General features: G+C 35.9%; 1 protein-coding gene across 2 annotated transcripts; it reads left to right on the top strand.

The window, feature by feature from the left end:
- Positions 1-520: 520 nt before the first annotated feature.
- olfm1a (olfactomedin 1a) lies at positions 521-22,638 on the top strand. Of its 2 annotated transcripts, none has more exons than XM_052108338.1 (6): positions 521-1,088; positions 6,257-6,406; positions 7,498-7,653; positions 10,231-10,450; positions 18,985-19,091; positions 21,344-22,638. In XM_052108338.1, the coding sequence occupies exons 1-6, from the start codon at positions 1,023-1,025 to the stop codon at positions 22,016-22,018; spliced, it is 1,374 nt and encodes a 457-aa protein (XP_051964298.1). In that variant the 5' UTR covers positions 521-1,022; the 3' UTR covers positions 22,019-22,638. The 2 variants fall into 2 exon arrangements, with proteins under 2 accessions (XP_051964298.1, XP_051964291.1); XM_052108331.1 differs by lacking the exon at positions 521-1,088 and adding an exon at positions 3,925-4,541.
- Positions 22,639-23,283: the final 645 nt, after the last annotated feature.

Here is a 23,283-nt window from a genome sequence, read left to right on the forward strand (position 1 = left end):
AGGAGTTTATCTTTTTTAATTAGAAAAAAATCACAGAGTGTACCTCTAAGGAAAAAGGGCTTTTTTCTGGTCAAAAAAATAAATAGATAAATACAAATGTAATTGAAAATTGATGGAGTAACATAATTTGTTGTGGAAAATAAATAATTATGGAAGGTTGTTTTGATTTAAATTATTATTACTATTATTATTATTTAAAGCTGGCGAGAAAGCCTTTTGCCCAACACATATGGGGTAAAAGCCCCCAAGGGGGTTAAAGTGATATCTTTTACATTTAGGGACTTATGGGGCAAAATATGCCCCCATTGTACCCAAATGTAACAGACTACCGTTTAAATCTGAATCTAAACAAATATCATACAAATCAGGATTGAATACCAAAAACAATAGCCTACACAAAACAAAATTTGACCTTTCAACCTCTGATTTCTGATCTTCTAAAGAGGAGGAGGCAGTTGCCATGGCAACCTCGCCACTAATTTAGTAGGCTATCTAACACTTTTGCTGTGAACTGTGCTGGTTCACACTCGGACTGACTGCTCATGTCCAACTGCGATAACATATTACCCGCTCCAGCCTCTTTCACGCTATTCACACCATTCACGGCATCACTGCCCGCCCAGACATTTTTAAATTTCCCACGCCAGACCGTGTCACATCCGGTCCAGCACCACTGCTTGGCACCGCTTCTGAAATTTCCTGCCTACACCTACTCTCAACCAGCCAAGTTTGTCTAGTGATGAAGTAATATTTCCACCGCTTTCGTGCCCATCCCTACATTCGCGGTCGGATCTGTGGTCTTCAAAGGCAGCGAGGAAGGGGACGAGGAAGCGTCGAGAAACTGAGATGCTATAAATATGCAAATAGACGGCTCTGCAAATCACATCTTATTTGTTCCATTGTTATTTTTGTGCTGAATTATAAAATATATGTTCAAGAGGAGCATCTAAATAGAGAGCCGGACAACTGAACAACTGATCTGCATGTGATATCCTTGGATCAGGTGGCATCGGCGGCAGAAGATGCAGCCTGCAAGCAAGCTCCTAAGTCTTACCCTCCTTGTACTGATGGGCACTGAACTCACCCAAGTAGGTTTATAAACGCCATTTTTAGCGCACATCTCGGGTTAATTAGCTAGATATGCATACAATCAGCCGGTTCAATGTATTATCATAAATGGGCAGATTAATATTTTGAGCAGCAGTGTTGCATGATACGATTAAGACGAATGCAGAAGAAATCCCAGCGGGGGTTTTCGTATCTAGACCTTTTAAGCCACATGGTTAGATGTTTTGTAGTAACTTTAGGTTTTGTGCTTAAACATGATGCATGATCGCAATCAAGTATATGTTGACAGATTTAATATTTGAAGACAAATATAGGCTATCTTGCATTAAGGTATCTAACTCAATGCATTTGTGAGAGCGATAAGTATTATTATTTTATAATTTTGTACCAAACTATCTGATTATATCAATTCAAGATTAAACACCTCCTGACTGTGCTTGTGCAGTAAATGATCACTACACACTGTGATTGTCTCTGACACTTTACAATCCCACTTTGAAGACAACATTGCCCACATTACTTGTCTTTTTTCTCGACACCTTTAAGCTGTAGGGAAGCCTTTGGATAAATGAATTAACTCTTTTAATTGCAGATTCTATGGAGTTTTATTAAATGGTAACAACTGGCCTGGAACATGTAATTTGTTTTAATGACCAGAAAATTAATTTGGCAAATAACTACTTGACTGTGTTCTGTAGTCCTCACTGAGCTATTTTCTACAGGAAATGAATTCAAGTACTGCTGTTTTTGGTATTTTTAGTTTACCTTTATACAAGTAGGTGATTAATAAAGCAACATGGTGCGTATGTGGTGCTAGTTCCTCAGGGAATTTGATTTACTATGATTCCTAAGTCAGTCTTATAATTTTTTATTATTATCATATTATTTGTATTATTGTTTGTGTACTACTCAATTTTTTAATATGACTTTCAAGATTTTTCAGTGACTATTGATCTGGGATTATACAAATCATGGCACATGTCACTTACTCTACAGTGCCGTGTGCCATGAATCCCAGATCAATAGTCACTGAAAAATTAGATCTTGAAAGTTATATTAAAAAATTGAGTAATACACAAATGATGAAACAGTGAACATGTTTAGTGTTTGAGGAAATATATAAAATACATACTATGTAGGCTACTTTTCATCCACACTAAACACATCTGACCTCACAAGTGAGTTGAAAATACCTCATATCACAACATTCTCATTAATTATGAGGTGAAGCATTCATTTAAGAGTATTCATTATCATGAATTACTTTAAAATTAAACTCTTTGCAGTTTAGATGTGATTTTGTAATGTAGCCATACACATTTCTCAAAATGTCTTTAGCACAAATAGGTAGAACCACACAGTATGTAAACTTCTTATAAATCAGATGTTGCCCTTCATGTGTTGGGCGAAGAAAGAAACGAAGGAACCATATTTCTATATGTAAGTATGTCTATACATGCAAGATTGTTTTTGTTTTTTAAATTGGTCTGGTGTATGGGGGAGGTCCATGCCCGCTCTGTGTTGAAGTTACTCTTATAAAACTGATGGAAACTTCTGTCAAAGACAAGAATGTAAACATTAGAAACCTCCACTGCACTCTGTTGGTCAACGCACGTCATGACATGCTGCGAGAACCCAGAATCAGTGGTCAGATAAAAATGCTCCTACTCATCTTCTGTCCAGAGACTTGAACACTCACAGACAAAAAGCCTTACATTTAGAGTTTGTTCATAAGTAATGTATCTCTTTAATATGAAATCTGTTAATATTTTAAAGCTTTGTGAACAAGCCCATAAATATTGTAGGAGAGAACGGGGTTGTTTGGCACAGAGTTAATTTATGTTCAAATAATTTTCACAAAAGTATAACATCTAAATGTTTACTTTCTTGATCTGCACTGATTGATTCAGTTTTTCATTTAATCTATGTCAAATAAAAAAATCTAATAAAAACTAATCTATTTAAAATTTAAAAATAAATAAATAAATAATTTAGGTTAATAGAGTATTTTTATATGAGATTTGTAAGCCTGTGAAAAGCATCATTTATCAAAAGTGTGATTGGGGTTGGTTGGCACATTGATTTTGGGGTTGGTTGGCACATTGGTTTTTGTGTGGGTTATCACAATGAGTATTAAAAAAAATAATAGAAAATAAATTATAACATTCATACACACTATTTACCAACTTAATACCTCTAAATATACACATATATTATTTAAACTAATGAATAATAATAATAATATGAATTATTATTATTATTATTATTACACTTCAAGCCAAGCCAAATTATACAATTATTTCATTTCATTTATGTGATTAATATTGTTTTACATTTATATATAACATGTTTAAACAAATATGTATCTAAGTTTATATAATTAAAACTTGTTCATAATAAGTTCAAACTGTAAATCTGTATATATCAATCACAATCATAATAAAAAAAAAAAAAAACATAAAACATTACTAATCATCATTACTCACATTAATGATGATCTGTTGTCCTTGTTTGAAATAAACTGTTGTTGGTTTTCTGTGTGTGTTGCTTCTCTCTTAAAAATATAGTGTGCACACCAACCCCACAACCTGTGCCAACCAACCCCTATATGGAGCTGGCACAAATGCACAACATAACTTTGACCATTAAATAACAAAGAGACGTTATCTTTCATTTGCCTCTAGAGGTTATCTTAACGTTTGTTCTACCAGATATATTCAACAAAGTATCAAAAATGTGCCAACCAACCCCGGCCTCCCCTACTATGTGCTGCAAGAGAGGCTGTAGGCCGCTGTTCCAAGAATACTGCAATATTACATCAGATACTCGTAATTGTATATAACTTTGAGGGCTTAGTGCAATATTTGATTCCATTATTATATTTTGCCAATTTAAACCGAGTTTGATTTATGCTCGCTGTGTGGGCATTGTGAGACTAGAGGAACTGTTTTGCCATGCGTTTAGTAATTTTGAATGTTCTTGCGTCAAGCTTCGGGAGAAGGTTTGTGATATTTATGAATATTTCACCAGTATGCTGGGTGGGCGGAGGCACTGAACCAATGAGATGAGATGGTCTGCTGAATTGCCGTCATTTTTCAAGTGGAGTGAGAGAATACAGCATCCCTGTCCTCATAAACTAAGAGAGCCTCCGTAATTGTAAAGTTCAGTATACGATAGTGCGCGTAAAAATGCCCGATTTGAATTCATTTCCAATGGGTGCTTTGAAGAAGCACATCACCTCTGTCAGCAGCGCCGGTGGCAAGCAGCACAGTTCTCCACTGGAATGTGAATAATGAAGGTTACTGTGAAAAAGAAGAGCAGAGATGTCGGTGCCTTTACTGAAAATTGGAGTAGTGCTCAGCACGATGGCGATGATCAGCAACTGGATGTCGCAAACGTTGCCCTCTCTAGTAGGTCTGAATAGCACCAAATTAAGCGTGGCACCTCCGGGTGTGCCGGACCGGATCACTGGCGTGAGTTTTAATATTATCCTTATTCATGTTATCATCTGTTTAGATGCGAAATAGACTTGTATTATTTATTAAGCTAATTATGCTATTTCAATCATTTATGTTATATAATTGAAATTATATTGTATAATAAACTTGTATAATTAATTACTGGATGGATGGATGGACATGATAAAAGTAACACTAATAAAAAGTACCAAAAAGAACAATGACTCTACATGTACATGGTAGTGCCATGGTACACATATGAATGTAATTATTTATTAATTACTGTATGATTATCAATATCAAGTATTTAGGTAAAAGTAACACTAACATAATAGTATATAAAAGTATCAGTATTGTTATTATTTATTTATTTGACATTGTACAATGTTAATGCCATCGTTTGTTTAGACATTGCAGTGCCATGATTTATTGGACCGTGTACCATAGATTGAGTACCATGTACATATCATGGGTCATGAAAAATTATTCAGTGCCATTGTATAATCAGATAGCATTACTGTACCATGGTACAACCACAGTACTTTTTGTAAGGGAAGCATCAGATGTGTTACTGTTAAACAATAGTATAATAATATATAATAGTATGAACAATAGTATAATAGTTTATATTTTTATCATAAGAAATTAAAGATCCCATGCGCAGTGCTCATTTATTAATTGGGATTGCACGACTGTAAGTGGGCCTGTGCATCTTTTATGTACTGGTATTTGCATGACCCATGTAGTGCGACAAGACAAAAGGGGATAAATAACAACCATACAAAAACAAAAATAACCTTTGATAATGAACTTGCCCATGCAAAGAAAAAAATCATATTTAATTACCATTAGTTCACATGTTTCCGGTTTGAGAACAAGAAGTAGATTTTAATTGAAATTAATTTAATTGATTTTCAATATTTTGCAGCTCTTGAATTGGACACAAATCTCTCCTAGCATGCAAAAGGTAAAAAATGTCTCAGTGGGAAGAATATTGACCGGAGTGTATTTGTAGTGTTTGGTCGTTTATGTCAGTCATCTATAAAATTAAAGAAATCATGTTATGTAAGATATACTATTCAAATCAACTGTGTGTGTGCATTAGTGTGTGTGTGTGTGTGAGAGAGAGAGATTAATCTATTGTATTTAAAAAAACAATGCTTTTACTATTTTGGTTTTGTATTGTGTGTCCTCACACAATACAATATTTTATTTTTATTATAATCTGAATTCAGCTTTGCAACAAGGTTCTTTCAATTTAATAAAAAGTGCTTTCAGTCCCCACTGGTTATGAATATGGATTATTCAGGATTACGAAAGACATACGGAAACACTCACTCTTTCAGATGGCTCTTATATGTAAAGTCATTGGGTCATAAAATCCCCTTGAGAAAAAGACAAATTCACAACAAAGCACCAAGTATAAAAATCCTTTAAAAAACTGTTTTATCAGAATGTTCATATATTGACCCCTAATACAAAGCTCTGCTCCCAATGAACAAGGAGAAACAAAATGAGAGAGGGAGAGAGAGAGAGAAAGAGATTGTGTCAGAGAAAGAGGGAGTTATATAGAGAGTAGACAGTGTTCAGGGAGTTAAACTTTTCAAAGAGGACATACATCATAAATACTAAAAGGAAAAAATTGGTACAAAGCTGCTATTCTTTGAACAATATTCCTTTGCTCTCCTCACTCATTGACCTTTTTTCTCTTTGTTTTGTCTCTTGCCCAGGTGCTGCCTGCTAACCCAGAGGAGTCATGGCAGGTGTACAGCTCAGCGCAAGACAGCGAGGGCAGGTGTGTGTGCACTGTTGTGGCTCCTCAGCAGACCATGTGCTCGCGGGATGCCAGGACCAGACAACTGAGACAGCTCCTGGAAAAAGTAACCTCAACTCTGTGGGAAACACACACACACACACACACACACACACACACACACACACACACACACACACACACACACACACACACACACACACACACACACACACACACATGTTGTGTTTCCATGTTTTATGGGGACTTTCCATAGACATAATGGTTTTTATACTGTACAAACTTTATATTCTATCCCCTAAACCTAACCCTAACCCTAAACCTAACCCTCACAGAAAACTTTCTGCATTTTTACATTTTCAAAAACATAATTTAGTATGATTTATAAGCTGTTTTCCTCATGGGGACTGACAAAATGTCCCCACAAGGTCAAAAATTTTGGGTTTTACTATCCTTATGGGGACATTTGGTACCCACAAAGTGATAAATACACGCTACACACACACACACACACACACACACACACACACACATGTTGTGTTTCCATGTTTTATGGGGACTTTCCATAGACATAATGGTTTTTATACTGTACAAACTTTATATTCTATCCCCTAAACCTAACCCTACCCCTAAACCTAACCCTCACAGAAAACTTTCTGCATTTTTACATTTTCAAAAACATAATTTAGTATGATTTATAAGCTGTTTTCCTCATGGGGACCGACAAAATGTCCCCACAAGGTCAAACATTTCGGGTTTTACTATCCTTATGGGGACATTTGGTCCCCACAAAGTGATAAATACATGCTCACACACACACACACACACACACACACACACACACACACACACACACACACACACACACACACACACACACACACACACACACACACACACATATCCAAACAAAGACTTACTGATAAGAGTAAATACCTCACTGAATCACTTTCACAGATCCTTTCAACAAGGTGGTAACCCAGTAAATGCCTTTTTAACCTGCTGCCTTTCACAGTTGATGGTCTACTAGCCTGGCCAAAATGGTCAAAAGGTCTATTTTAGTAGTTTTAGAAGGTTTGGGGAACTTGTCAGCTTAGCCAGACTTGGAGACCTTTTTTACTTTATGTTTACATAAGTTTTTTATTATTATTAATATTTGACATTAATATTTACATATGTTGTCTTTCTATCCCTCAGGTCCAGAATATGACCCAGTCAATCCAGAATCTTGACCAGAGGACCCAAAAAGACCTACAATATGTGCAACGAATGGAGGTGCAGTTGAGAGGCCTGGAATCCAAGTTCAAACAGGTGGAGGAAAGCCACAAACAGAATATCGCCAAGCAATACAAGGTACATACATATCTCTGGTTATTCCATAGTCATCCGTCTTACTGCTTCATTTCATTCAATTTCCTTTAAAATATCGTATTTTATGCACATTTTGGGATATCGCATAAAAACTGCTGGATCGAAACACCAAGATGCGAATAAAATCTCCTAAATTCATATAAAAAACGTTTACGCTTGCTTGAGGTGGATAAATGTTTTATTTGATAAGAAGCATAAACTGTGATGGAAACACATTTACTGAATAAACTCCTATTGAATTTATTAGGAATACAAGATGCACATCAAAAAAGTAATGTGACTGAATATTTCGTTCATAACTGGACTAACCAGTGGACCAATCATTGCTTCTGAAATTTTGCTCTGGTCATTCTAAAATACCGGTGTCCAGAAAATCCAAAGCCTGAATAGTATTTGCAGAGAAAATAAGTCGAACATAAACTTACAGAGCAGGTTTCTTGACACTTAAATAATATTGATCCACACGGTAAAGACATAAGGATGGAGAAACACACACACACACACACACACACACACACACACACACACACACACACACACACACACACACACACACACACACACACATTGCTCTCCAAAAACTGTGTGACGCACTGTTGCTCCCAGACACGAGACAAAGTTTGTTACAGTGTTTTGTCTGTGTGCTATAATGCATCAGTATTTGATGAAAAAAAGAGTACCATTTACCCGAATGTGACAGTTTTGCTCTTTTGAACACATGGGATGGAAACGCGGCTTTATACGTACTTTGTTCTTGGGATATTCAGATTTTTGGCATGAATTAAATTCGCAACATGGATGGAAACATAGCTACTGTTACCTATGTATTGCAGTCATTTTCAAACACTGGCCTCATTCTAGATCAACTGTTGTTAATGCTATTTAACACTAAATTACCTAATCGATAATTTTATAATGAAAAGAGAAAAGTAATTTGCAAGCTAAGTCAGTTTGCTCAAAGTATTGGTTTTAAAGGATTTTCTTGCCTCCTGACTAGATTACATAATCATTTCCCCCGCAAGTACTGAATGACAAAATATGATTCATTTTGGTGACATAGATACATTTCAATCTTAGCTATTGTTAGCTGGCCAAGTATGTCAATTGAATCTGCATGCTAATGAGGCCATTGCTAATTTTCTAAACAGGGGGGCAGTGATTTTGTTGCATATTGCAATTTGTAGTGTATATTCAGCTCTCAGAGTGGACAGATTTTTTTAGATTAGTCAGGCGATATATTTTAGCTTCTTTGGCATGCCCTTCAAAGCCTTTAAAGCAAGAAATTATGCATTGTTTTAGAGCTGTTGAAGCAATGCATGTTAAGTTTAAACAAGATGGTCAGGAACTTGTACAAATGGTATCATACAAAGAGGCCAAGCAGCAGTTTATTAGCCATTGAAGCTATTGGTGGCACTTCTTGTTCATTCATCAGCTCAGGAAAATATTCAAAAACATTTTATAGCTCTACCCTTTTAAAATTAATTGCATCAAGGCATTAGATATTTGGATGCAATCATTGGAAAGGTCATCCTGCACACCGTCATATAATCTGTAGTCCACATGGTGCTCTTAATTTTCACAAATTCAGGTATACACAGAACAAACATGGCATTTCAGTTGCTGCAGGAATACAGTACATACAGGTGTGAGTTTCATAAATGGAATTATGGGCTGGAAAAAAGGCATCTTTCTTTGTTTGCACAAGAGAGATTTTGCCCTCGATGGTTCCAAAGCAATATGTAATGAATAGCTAGTATTGCTATGTATGTTATGTTCATTCTTAGTATTAGACTTGTGTATGTTTTTTACAACAGTAATATAACCTGAAAAAACTCTACACACATCAACTGTAGGATAGATACCATCATGATTATTTGCATATCTGTAAATAATACTAAGCATGTGTGTTTGTGAATTGTATTAATTTAAAATTGAATTGTGTTGCATTATTTCTGTATCTGAGAGTATAAGTCCTCAATTTGTGTATTAGAAAGGCTAGCGAGTTAGCTATTCAACAATATTTCATTTTCTTGCTTACAGGGCTAACTTTATGACTTAAATCAAAGCTGCAGAGACTGAAGAACAAGTTCAATCCCATTGTAATCCTGAACTGGTCAACTGAATATTTGCACCATTCAGTTTGTTTTAAATAATAAGCACATTTTAATTCTGTTTGCCGTCTTTTTGTGCATGTCATTATAGCAGGCTTTCATGAATTGATTTTATGTTATACAGTAATATCATCTCCATGTCTTTGCTAGTTCAGATTTGTTAATGCATATTTGGATATTTTGAAAAGAGGGAAACTATTGTTGTTTGTGAAGCATGTATCCCTTAACACATTGCATTTTCAACATTGACAAATAAAGAGAGTTTTTAAAATTTTTGCTGGTGTACTGAGAACTTGTTTTATGATATTTATGCCATGTTGAACTCTACATCTATTTGCTAGTCACACTCATGATAGTGTAGCCAGAGAGGATGTGTAGGGCAAGACAGGTGTTTGGACAGAATCGTTGCACGCATGTCTACTGAACCAAGCCTATTTTAACCTTTCAGGCCATAAAAGCGAAAATGGAGGAACTTAGGCCAATGATACCAGTGTTGGAGGAATACAAGGCCGATGCAAAATTGGTAATGCAGTTTAAAGAGGAGGTCAAGAATCTGACGTCAGTGCTAAGTGAACTGCAGGAGGAGATTGGGGCCTTTGACTACGAGGAGCTTCACAACAGGGTGTCAAATCTTGAGGAGAGGCTCCGTGCATGCATGCAAAAATTAGGTAGGATGAGTTTGAGCACAAACACAAACAACCTTTCTGCTATATTTCATTTAAAACTAGAATTACAGACAGAAGATTTATATTTGTTTTATAATGCACATTTTTAAATTCAAAATCTTTTTATTACCATATAATAGGAAATTAAATGCTGGTCATGGAAAACACATACTTATTCATGCGATTATCTAATCCGCCAATAATGTGGCAGCAGTGCAATGCATAAAATCATGTAGATACGGGTCAGGAGATTCAGTTAATGTTCACCCATCAACCATCAGAATAGGGAAAAATGTGAACTCAGTGATTTTGACTGTGGCATGATTGTTGGTGCCAGACGGGCTGGTTTTGAACTGCTGATCTCCTGGGATTTTCATGCACAACAGTCTCTAGAGTTCAATCAGAATGGTGCCAAAAACAAACAAAAAAACATCCAGTGAACGGCAGTTCTTCATCAAAAATGCCTTGTTGGAGAATAGCAAGACTGGTTCAAACTGACAGAAATGCTACGGTAACTCAGATAACAACTCTGTACAACTGTAGTGAGCAGAATAGCATATCAGAATTCACAACATGTGGAACCTTGAGGCGGATGGGCTACAACAGCAGAAGACTACATAGTGTTCCTACTTAAGTGCTCTGTGAGTGTGTAAATATATATTGTAAAGGGATCAATGGAAAGGAGGAGGTGAGAACCGGCTTGACAATGTAAATCATATTTTAATTACCAATTTAAACAAAAGACAAACACACACATATATACCTTAAACGATCTCTCTCTCCCGCACGATCCTCTGCAGTCGACCTTTATCCCTATCGGGAGGCTTGATTAGCCTAATACCGGTTGTGTAGGATCACGACCCGGCCCCGCCCTCCGCCCTGCCACATATATATATATAAATAATATTAAAGCATTATCACACAAGCAGGGGAACCATATGTCCAGCCATCGGCATGACTGTGATTGCGGCCTCGTGTATTAGGTAAGCCGTGATTATAGATGGACAATACAGCATGACTGCAATATTGATTTTATACAACAGTTCCATGAACTAAGAAATAAACAAGTAGGGAAAAACTAAGGAATGTCTCAAAAAAAAAACACTTGTGTGTGAAACTACAGTTTTACGCCACATGATCTGGCTTCTGACATCTGACATCTATGTTGAAAGATGTGCCCAAACCTCAGTTTCTAATTCGAAAATTACACTTTAGAACTAGAAACAACAGCTTGGGCTGTTTCTAACAAGTTTTTGGAGAAATAAGGATGTGTGTGCATGTGTATGAGAGAGAGAGAGAGTGAGAGAGAGAGACTAGGCATAGTAAAGCGTCCAAGTGCAGATGGTGTGAAATATCAACACTCTTGGAACGTGTTGCTAAATTTTTGTTATGCTCTGCTCTAAAACATTTAATTAACTATTTATTGCTACCAAAAATCAATAACAAAGTGTACACTCAATCTTTATTGAAAATTACATTCAAGGATATTTCCTTTAGATATAGAATCAGAAATATTGGTCCTGACTCAGTGAATAATGATTGCTTAAAATATGAAAAACTGTAATGTTATTGTGCAGTTTTACAGAATTGGACATTAGCATACACAGTAGTCTTTCTTCATTCTTGCAATTTTCCACCTTTGAAATATTTTGTCTCAGCATAGCTAATCTTATGTTTATAGTAGCAACAGATTCCAATGTTGTCTTATTGACCTTAATCAGCCCTGCCCCTTTTAGCACTCCGCTCTTCCAGGTTTTGCCATCTTAACTTCCATCAAAATGGATTACATGTGGGAAAGTATTTTACATGAAGGGGAAAAAACAACAACAATATAAATTAGATTACAATAGTTGAAAACAGAATATAAACTATACAGTTTCACATGTATATGACTGCAGTGGCACCCCCACCTCCTTCCTAGTTTAACACTTAAAAAATCTGTTCACCTTAACAATAATGCGATGGGTGACTTTTTAAATGCCTTTGTGTTGTCTCGTGGAGTTTCATGAGCACAGATGCAAATCAGTATGCACGACATAAAGGTAGGATCCTGTAGATTTATGAATGAAGCACTCTTGTTTTAAAATCTTCCCCCTCTACTTCCAGTTGTTATGACATCCCTATAACACTTTAAAATATTCATGATTACTTTTGGCAACTCTATAACCTGTAAATCCAATTCACTAGCTACTTGTGCTTTTACATCAACACCATAGATATCTATATAGCAACCACTACACAGGAAGATCTAAGATAACATTTTCAAGATGGACGCACGCTAGTTTCTCTGGCACATAATCAATCTTTTTTCATTAAATTAGGTTAATTTCACCTAAAAGTAAACAACATGATTCTTAGGTGATTTCAAAACATTGCTCAGATTATAAACATCCTGTCCAGGTGTGTGTTTCCCAAAAGCATTGTAAGCTATCGATGGACCTTTTTCACAGTAGAACTATCTTTAATTTTTGACGGGAATGAAAATGAGGCTGTGAGGGATAGACATACAGTCTCTTCAAAGGTTTGTACAGTTGTTTAAAGTGTTTTTGGATCATTCCGCTGAAGCAACATTGTAAAAATAATCTCAGTAGACAAAAACTCCAGACAACATGAGATGTGGAAGATTAGATGTGATCTAGAAGCTTTTTGATAGCTTTATACACTGCATGGCATTAAAGAGATGGTAAATCTTTCTAAAAGTAAATGGATACGATGGTAAAGCATCGTATCCATTCCCGTTAAAAATCAAGGTGGGATTGCGAAGATGGTGCCACTGTGAATAAGGTCTGTAGCCTGGTTTATATTTGATGCTGTCTTTTGTTTACAAGGGTTCACACACACAATGTGACGTCATCGTTGACTAGCTTCGGGAGGCTCAATTTTGCATGGCCTTGCACATGCCAATTTTTTTACTTTCCGCATAGTACTTATGCAATGTTTCAATTCCACTGGACACATTCGAGAAAAAGGGCAGGGCAGATGTGCCTGTGCTTTTGAGGCAGAGTAAAACTACTACAAATAATATTAAAAAGGCAATTTACACAGTGAAATTACCTGTTGGAGCTCCTCAGTTCTTGTTTTTATAAAGACAAGTTAGGCTATTTATCCACTACTTTTTGTCAACTGGATACAAAGTTCTAAACAATACACTAGAGTTTTGTTTTATAAATATACACTCACTGATCATTTTATTAGAAACTCTATGGTCCTAATAAAGTGCCCGGCATGGTCTTCTGCTGTTGTAGCCCATTCACCTCAAGGTTTGGCATTCTGAGATGCTATTCTGCTCACTACAATTGTACAGAGTGGTTATCTGAGTTACCATAGCCTTTCTGTCAGCTCAAACCAGACTGGCCATTCTTTGTTGACTTCTCACATCAACAACGCATTTCCATCCACAGAACTGCCGCTCACTGGATGTTTTTTGTTTTTGGTACCAGTCTGAGGAATCTCTAGTGATTGTTGTGCGTGAAAATTGCGACAATCAGCAATTACAGAAATACTCAAGCCAGCCCTTCTGGCACCAACAATCGTGCCACGTTCGAAATCACTGAGATCAAATTTTTTAGGTGTAGGTGTACAGGTGTTCCTAATAAAGTGTTAAGTGAGTGTATAATTGAATGGCTCTTGTTATTTTATACTGTGTGAAATGAAAGCATTTTTATTAACGTGTGTTTAAATGTAATTGGAGTTCATACAATTATCAGAGGTTATATCTTCAAATACCTTCGGGTCCACCTGAGACATGGCATGAATTCACAGAGGCTTTACAAGTAAAATAGGTTATCAAATATTGTTTGACAGGACACATTCTCTGACATATAACTGATCAATAGACAAAACCTCAGTTGAATAAAGATAATAAGATTTTATTTAAAAGCAAAATGAAGATTTTCACAGAAACCATTCAAACATTGGAATATAGGTCAGCAGCAGCATTCACTGGGTAACAATAGAGAGTTTCTCTTCTCTTTGGAGCATTTATGTTAGATTCAGTCGAATAACAGATTTAGTTCTCATGCATAATGCAAATGCAGCCATACTTTGATTGATTAAAGGAGGACAGCATGCTGAGTTTTGTTGCTTCACAATAAATACCAAAAAGAGCTGCAGTCTCAAGTTTTCCTCCAAGCAAAAAGCAGCATACAGTGATAAAGATCGGGCCATCTAAATATGATCAATAGATATTATTTCAAGATTATTGATCCCAGCACAGTATCCTCCTGACTGCTTGAATCTAATGCAGCATTATGCAGGGGAGTTAAACCTCCAGACAAGGGAAGAAGTCCATCAATAATTTGTTAGACATGCATTTACTAATCTAAATGAGGTGGGCTACAATGTAGCTAATAGGCCTTGCTTTGATGGGAGCCTGAGCTTGCTATTCTGTGAATGCTGACCATGCTTGACTTACATTAACATTTATACTTTCATTTATTTTTTAACAAGGTGTATATATTGTGTTGTAATAATGAATTCAGTTGGTATGTAACTATAAGGATACAAATTACCAGTACAAGTACAACTAAGCATTTAGTAGGCCTACTTATAAGGACAAAGAGCTATTTATAAATTAAGAAAAGAGTTGGGTTAAGAAATAAAATGCTCCTCAAACTGATAATAAATCCATTGCCATTCCATAATGCATATGATAATAGATTCTTAAGAACGTTTAATGTTCCGGGTTCAATACATAAGTTCCATCGACCTCATTTGTTGAGATAACAATTTACAATAATGTTGTATTCTTTACAATTAAACAATATAATAAAATAATAACATATCACTTATAAGGTTAAATTCATTAACATTAGTAAATGCATTAGGTATCATGAACTAACAATGAACAATATTTTATCAGCATTTAATGTTAATATATATAGTATACATGTTAATGGATTATAAACTAACATGTACGAACAATGAACAATATTATTTTTTTAATTGATATTATCAAGGTTTAATAAATGCTCTAAATAATCATTGATCGTTGTTAAATCATGATGCCTAATGCATTTACTCATGTTAACGAATTTAACCTTATAAGGTACATTACAAAATATTGTAAAGTGTTAATTTTGGTGATTTATTGATTATCACAGAAATTAATTTCAACTCGTCCCTCTGTTTTTTTTGGTTTTCATGGTTGCAAGGGACTTGGACTGTATAATCAAGTAAACCATTAAAATACATACTGTTTAAATAGTTTGGCCATAATATTTAAACATTGCATGTATATAAAAATATAACTGGATAAGTTATATCCAATATTTCAACTCCTGACCATGTAAAGTTTATAACCCTACAACAAAAAGAAAAATGATTACTTTCATGATGAATAACTAGTTCATCCGCCCAGTTGTCCTTCTGTAAAAATACCAATAACAGCTCAAATAATCCAATTTACGAGCTTCACATTTCAGCTTTTAAATACTCTTAGTGGATGGCCCTGTTTACTTCCACTGTAAGTGCCTTACTGTAACTGTTTTGATAATGTGATAATCAACACTGCAAATGCTGTTGATAGAACTTAGCCTGTACTGAATCCTGAACATTACTTAAAGATTGCTTGGTGATATTTAATACCATGACATTATGTACATATTTTAGGAAAATACATTGTATACTGTAGGCATATTTAACTATGCAAAGCAGCAGTCACACATTAGCTATATAAGCTGCATGTGAACTCAGTGGTGCTTGTATATATTTCAACATAATTGCATCAACAGTCTGGTTCAGTGCTGTATTCAGCACCGTTACATAGCATTGCAAATCTAGAAATGGTATTTTGCTATTTCATACTGCACCACCATATGTACACTAATATAATTGCAATCTATTGCCTGCCACAGACTATTAAAATAATATTAGCTGATCATGTCTGTTGTACAGATTGACCACCTGTGCTGGTATTTATTAACTATTATGTGCCATAGAAAAGCTTTGAATGTAGGTTATTTTTGCAGCAGTATGCCTGGGACAGAGAATTGGGTAAATAAATCACAACTCATTCAATCCTAGAAGGATTATGGAATAACACAGGTCAATATTAGCAGATTATGAGTAATTATACAGAGGCCAGTTTTATTGTCTTTTGAAGTGCTTTGTAGTGACTTTAATGCAGGGTGTATCAGTATTACCCTATTATAATAACTGTATGCAAAAGGTTATATTTCAGTAGATCCAGTATAGTTCACTGACCATTGGTTTCCAGTTTTAAATAAGACTACAATATAAAATAACACCAGATCAGCGAAATGTAAATCAATCCATTCACCAGAATTGACTCCGGTGAGGTTTTATATAAACTAGCACAGTGATCACATTTCACTCTGTGGAACAGAATATTGGAAAGATATCATGGGAAACAGAGGAGTAACTATTAATGGACATTTTGTTAAAAAAAGACGGTTGCTATGCCCCAGTAGGCTGCCAGAACAGCACAGCAGGAGAAAGAAAAGACAGACAGAGATAGATAGATAGAGAGAGAGAGAGAGAGAGAGAGAGAGAGAGAGAGAGAGAGAGAGATAGAGAGAGAGAGAGAGTAGAGGGTGCAGAATCAAGTATTCGACAGGAAAGAAAGAAAAAGAAAGAATGCCAGAAAGAAGAATAAATGAGAGATGCACGCATATCCTGCAGACATCCACACAAGTTATGCTTCGGTGAGTCTGACTGACACTGACACTCAAAACAGAGACTATGAGAGTTTCACTGATGCCTGCAAACTGCCTGAGTGCCTAACACATGCCAGAATATGAAGAAACACCTACACCTCCCCCATCCGGCAATGTGCTATTTATCAGTGTAGAACACTTTAAGATGAAGTGTGTCATTTAGTTGTTAAAATACTTTCTTGTGTCTGAGATTAATATGCAGGCTCAAATAAAATTAAGCCATTTGTATAGGTTGATTTCACCTAAAAGTAAACGCCATGCTTCTTAGGTGCTTTCAAAACATTGCTCAGTTTATGAACATCACGTCTAGGTGTGTGTTTTGGTTTCTCAAAAATAACTTATTCACAGTAGCACCATCTTTAATTTTTAACCCACTCTTCAATGGTTTGTACTGTTATTAAGAGTGTTTTAGATCATTCTGCTGACGAAACTTAAAAAAAACAACAACATTGTGACAGGGCGGAGGGTGGGGCCGGGTCGTGCCCCGCCTCCGTCCTGTCACAAACATCTTTGGAAAAAAATGATATCAACACAAACTCCAGAAAACATATGTTGTGTAAAATTAGGTCATCAAGGAGCTTTATAAAGTGCATGCCATAGAAGAGCCTGTAAATCTTTCCCTCACAGTCTTTGTTCTCATTCACATAAAAAAAGTAATGTGGCGCTGCTGTGAATAAGGTCTATGGTCGCAAGTTTCAACATAACAAATTTGTTTGGAGTTAGAGCTCTCCACCTGTGGTTAGAAGCATAGTTCCTTGTTAGTGTCAATGTCAATGTCATTTGACTTCACTATGGCTATACTGTATCTTTTATTCCATATAATTCTTTCATCATGTCAACAATTTTAACTCCATTTACGTGCACTTCCGAAAACAGCTTATTTAAAGGTTTCTGCAGAAAGCTATGGTCTGAAATGTTGTGTAAACTCAACTGCAGTGTTCCTTACCTGTTTAAAAGATGAAGAGAAAGTTTTTTAACACACCTAGGTTTCTGACGGAGAACACGCTGTCCACATATTTAATATTTAACCACATATGCAGCATTCTTATAGGTTTTTGAAGAGTGCATACATGCTCAACCCTGGGAACCCTGGAGAATGACGTAAGAGGGAAACCCCACTACTGCAGCGCAATACCGCTGCCGCTTACAAAGTGCATGTAAACGTGAACGTCACTTTTGTATTTTAAGAATCTTTCTGGCAAAAAATGGCTTTTTGGTATCCATGAAAATTAGCTTTTATAATTTGACATGTTATTACTCCACCCATGCATAACGCTTAGTTATGTAAGTTATGATGGTTTATAGTAAACACACCCATGCCTGACACAGCAACATTGGCACAACCAATTTTTGGAGTTTTGGGTGGGACTATTTGTTTGTCTGAAAGGCTAATTAATGAATTATATTTGTGATGCTAGTGTGGCATATACTCCTCAGCTTTAAATTGATAGTTCACATTGAAACTGTTGCCATGTACTCACTCAAATGTCACAACCTTTATGACCTTCTTTCTTCCATGGAACACTGCATGGAGATGTTGGGCAGAATGTTAGCCCCAGTTACCATACATTTTCATTGCTACTTTTTTTCAATGAAAGCAGTTAGTGACCTTGGCTAACATTCTGCCTAACATCTCCTTCTGTGTTTTACAAGCAAGAAATTCATACAGGTTTGGGACATCATGAAGGTGAGTAAATGATGACAGATGTTTTTATATTTTTGTGGGAACTATCCCTTTAAGTGTAACAGCATGTCACTCACTTGTTGGAAAGTAGAGGACCTCTATACTATACAGTATACTACTATGTACTATAGGAAAACGTTTGATGACTATCATGTCATTTTTACTGTTATTACCAGCATGTGGGAAGCTGACAGGAATTAGTGATTCCATAACCGTAAAGACGTCTGGATCAAGGTATGGATCCTGGATGACTGATCCACTTGCCCCTGATGGTGATACAAGGGTGAGTTAATCAAATCCTAACTGTCATAGCTGAATTCCTGTGTTTGTCTGCAGAAAGAAATGGCAAATTCACTGTTCAGTGTAAGAGAAATGGCTTTAATCACTGCACGCTCTTGACTTAATCATGACGCTGTGGGTTTTTGGGGGGTAAAATGTCTTTCACTTCATCTTATCAGCACTCTTTTTGTCCCTGCAGTGTATTTTCTTGAAAACAGGCCAAGAATATGGTTTATTAAATTACCACCACACATTACGATGCAAATGATAGGTGTATATCTTGCAAGATTTCATTAGCTTGGCAGAAAAGTCATTCCCAGTAAGACCTGAATGATGTCTGTTAATTCCTGTGTCAGTATTTTGCAAACACAAATGTTCATACATTGCTGTAGGTTTCAGAGCTTCTTTACACATACTTTAGCATTCTGTGCAAACCACAGCCTTGAAAGACTATTTTGGTTCCCTATCTTTGTACAAGCTTTTCCGTCTTCTTCCAGTTTGTCTAACATTGTCTAACACATCCATCTTTGTTAGATGTCAGTAGCAAGTAAGCTGCTTTACAACTAATGCATGATTCCATCATATATTAATGCAACAACTTCAAAGAGGTTGGCTGAAGGTGAGGAGTTTTTAGCTCCTTTGAGATGGATCGATCTAGTAGAAAAGCCCAGAAACAGAAAGGCATCTGGCCTGCAGATCTGTCTGAGCTCTGAATGATTGATGAAGGGTCAGAGAGTTGCCCTTGAAGCTTCTTATAATCTATAGTCTAAGTTCAACTCTCTCTCGGCAGTGAGAACAAACATTACAGGATCAGACATTAAGAGTTAAACCATTCTAGTTTTAAGGAATGGGTTTCAGGGAATGGGTTTGGAGCAGGAATGTGGTGTTATAAGCAAGTAAATGAACTAATTTTGTTTATCAGTCCCTAGGACTCAGGTCTGTATAATATAATGTATAATATAATGTGTATCATCATTATGTTAAAAGCCAGGCTTCATCATCACTACAGAGGTGAGGTCTTTGTCAAGGGCATAGCAACCATTATAATAAAGGATTTTTTCCCCACATTTTGGGATATAATCATCATATTTTAATAGTTTTATTTTAAGAGTGCAACACTGCATAAAAATAGTTGTCAGTATCTTGAGAAGCAAACTATAAGAATTATTTAAAAATATATATCTTTTAAGATATACTTTATTTCGAGTAGAATTTTCTTGGCCTATTAGCATATATAAATGATTTGTATATACAAACAAATATATATATATATATATATATATATATATATATATATATATATATATATATATATATATACTGAAATCCAGTCTTATTATTATGTATTATTTATGATTTATGAAGTAAATTTATCTTGGATTTTTAGATGTTTGTTTTTTAAACAAAATAAAAATGCATAATAATAACAATAGTTAAAATATATTTTTATTTATTTATTTATTCTCATTGGAGTGATGTGTGGCAATCCGTGCCAACCTCTGCATAGCATATCAGCATATCAGGTTGAACTAATGGGAGAATGTCATGTCACATAATTAATATTCATGAGTAAGGCTGTCAAATAAAAATTTGAAATTCAAATATTTGTCAAATTTAAGATAAAATGCACATTCTGTTGTTTAATTTGAATTTTAGATGTGCGCCAAGCACTGACGATGACTTAGGTAGAGGTATTTGGCTGTTGTGTCCTGCTCGCTTATCAGCATCTCACCGCATAACCAATGCATTTTAAGGAGTTTCATTTTGAAATGCGCATCTCGAGACCCCCACGATCTGTTGCATTCTATTGTGCTCTGTCTAGCATCCTGTTTGAATAGTCGCTGCAGCACTGGGCTCAGATACATGCCATTACAGCCAGTGCTCAAAGTGGGCTGGTACATGAAAATATGTACAGGCAAAAGTTTTTATATTTAAATATTAATGCACTATTGTTTAAAATGGAATGCACTTTAGCCAGGTATTTACTTTGCAATAAACATCACACTGCTGTTTGATTAATATTTATTCATTGTGATCTCTTGTCAACTTAGGAGACAACATCAATCTGATTTTTCTTTTAAACGTGAATATAATTCAACATTTTCAGATTTTTAACAGAAAAATTCAAATATAGTTTCTCAACACTGTTGATAGCCCTATTCATGAATCAAATCCCCGACACACCAATTTTCAGATAGTTCCTGGTTTTTGTTACAAGTAATATGCATTGATTCAAATTCATTTTCCCACCAACAGGTGTGGTATATGGATGGCTACCACAATAACCGCTTTGTCCGGGAATACAAGTCCATGGCTGACTTCATGTACTCTGACAACTTCACCTCGCATCGGCTTCCTCACCCCTGGTCGGGCACAGGGCAGGTTGTCTACAATGGCTCCATCTACTTCAATAAGTTCCAAAGCAACACCGTCATCAAATTCGACTTTAAGACGTCCACCATCAGCAAATCAAGTCAGCTGGATTACGCTGGCTACAACAATCGCTACCACTACTCCTGGGGTGGTCACTCTGACATTGATCTTATGGTGGACGAAGGAGGGCTCTGGGCTGTGTATGCCACCAATCAGAATGCGGGGAACATCGTCATCAGCAAGCTCAATCCATCAACCCTGCAGGTCATCAAGAGCTATACCACCAACCACCCAAAGAGGAGTGCAGGCGAGGCCTTCATGATCTGTGGAACTCTTTATGTCACCAATGGCTACTCAGGAGGAACAAAGGTCTACTATGCTTTTCATACCAACTCCTCTACTTATGAGTATATTGACATTCCCTTGCAGAACAAGTATTCCCATATCTCCATGTTGGATTATAACCCCAGAGACAGAGCTCTTTATGCATGGAACAATGGGCACCAGGTGTTATATAATGTCACCTTGTTCCATGTCATTCGCTCTGAAGAGCTTTAAACATCCACACAGTGACATTCTCCCCGTTTGAGATCTTCAGTAGCACTGATGGAATTTGTTATTGAAAAATAGCGTATTGCCTGATGATTGTTCAATAAAATACATAATAATGTATCAAAAGTAATAGTTAAAGGCAACATAATTAACAGCTGCCAACAGGTCTTTTTTTTTTTTTTAAGACTATGAATGCTTAGCTCAAGCTTTCTTTAGATGATTGTGTTGGATTTTCTTATCACAAAGTACTTGTACAGCTTTATGTGTGAACATTACTCAAAACACCCTGTTAATAGTGGGTAAAGAAGTGTGACGCAAGAAAGATATTATTTAATTACCCAGTTACAGTGACCTCAAAAGGTATTGGACACTTAAGCCCTACTTAAAACCGTATAAATGTTATTGACTTATATTACAAAATATCAAGCTAAATAGCATTTCTTCTAAATAAACACAGCACAATCACTTTTCAAGAAAATAAGCAAAAAAGAAGCTTGTTTGGTTAAATATTCTACAACAATAGATATATTGTTCATAATTAAAGAAACAGTTCACCCAACAATGAAAATTCTCTCATTATTCACTTACCCTGATGCCATCCCATATGTGTATGACTGTCTTTCTTCAGCAGAACACAAATTAAGATTTAGAAGAAGATAAAGCTCTGTCAGGTCCATATAATGGAAGTACACGGGTGTCAGAACTTTGACAGTACAAAAGCCATATTTAGGCAGCATAAAAGTATCAACACGACTGCAGTCGATCAATGAATGTCTTCTGAAGCAAATCGATATGTTGTGTAAAAATTAAATCAATAATTAAAACTTTATTAACTTTTAAAAATCGCTTCCTGCCAGCAGCTAACGCAAAGCGTGAAGTAAGCGCATCAGAGAATTCACGCAAGAATTAAGCGGCGCTTATTTACAACAGAAGAACAAACGTCACACGAGACCTCTGCCATTTCAATCAGCATCAGAGCCCTGGATCGAAGTGCAGATTTAAAGATACAAATATTTTAATTATCGATTGTTTCTTACATAAACCTATCGATTCACTTCAGAAGACATTTATTGATCAACTGGAGTCGTGTGGATTACTTTTATGCTGCCTAAATGTGACTTTTGTACGTCAAAGTTCTGACACCCGTGTACTTCCATTCTATGGACATGACAGAGCTCTATCTTATTCTAAATCTTAATTTGTGTTCTGCTGAAGAAAGACAGTCATACACATCTGGGATGGCATCAGGGTAGGTGAATAATGAGAGAATT

The sequence above is a fragment of the Xyrauchen texanus genome, chromosome 3, assembly GCF_025860055.1.
Source record: "Xyrauchen texanus isolate HMW12.3.18 chromosome 3, RBS_HiC_50CHRs, whole genome shotgun sequence".
NCBI lineage: Eukaryota > Metazoa > Chordata > Actinopteri > Cypriniformes > Catostomidae > Xyrauchen > Xyrauchen texanus.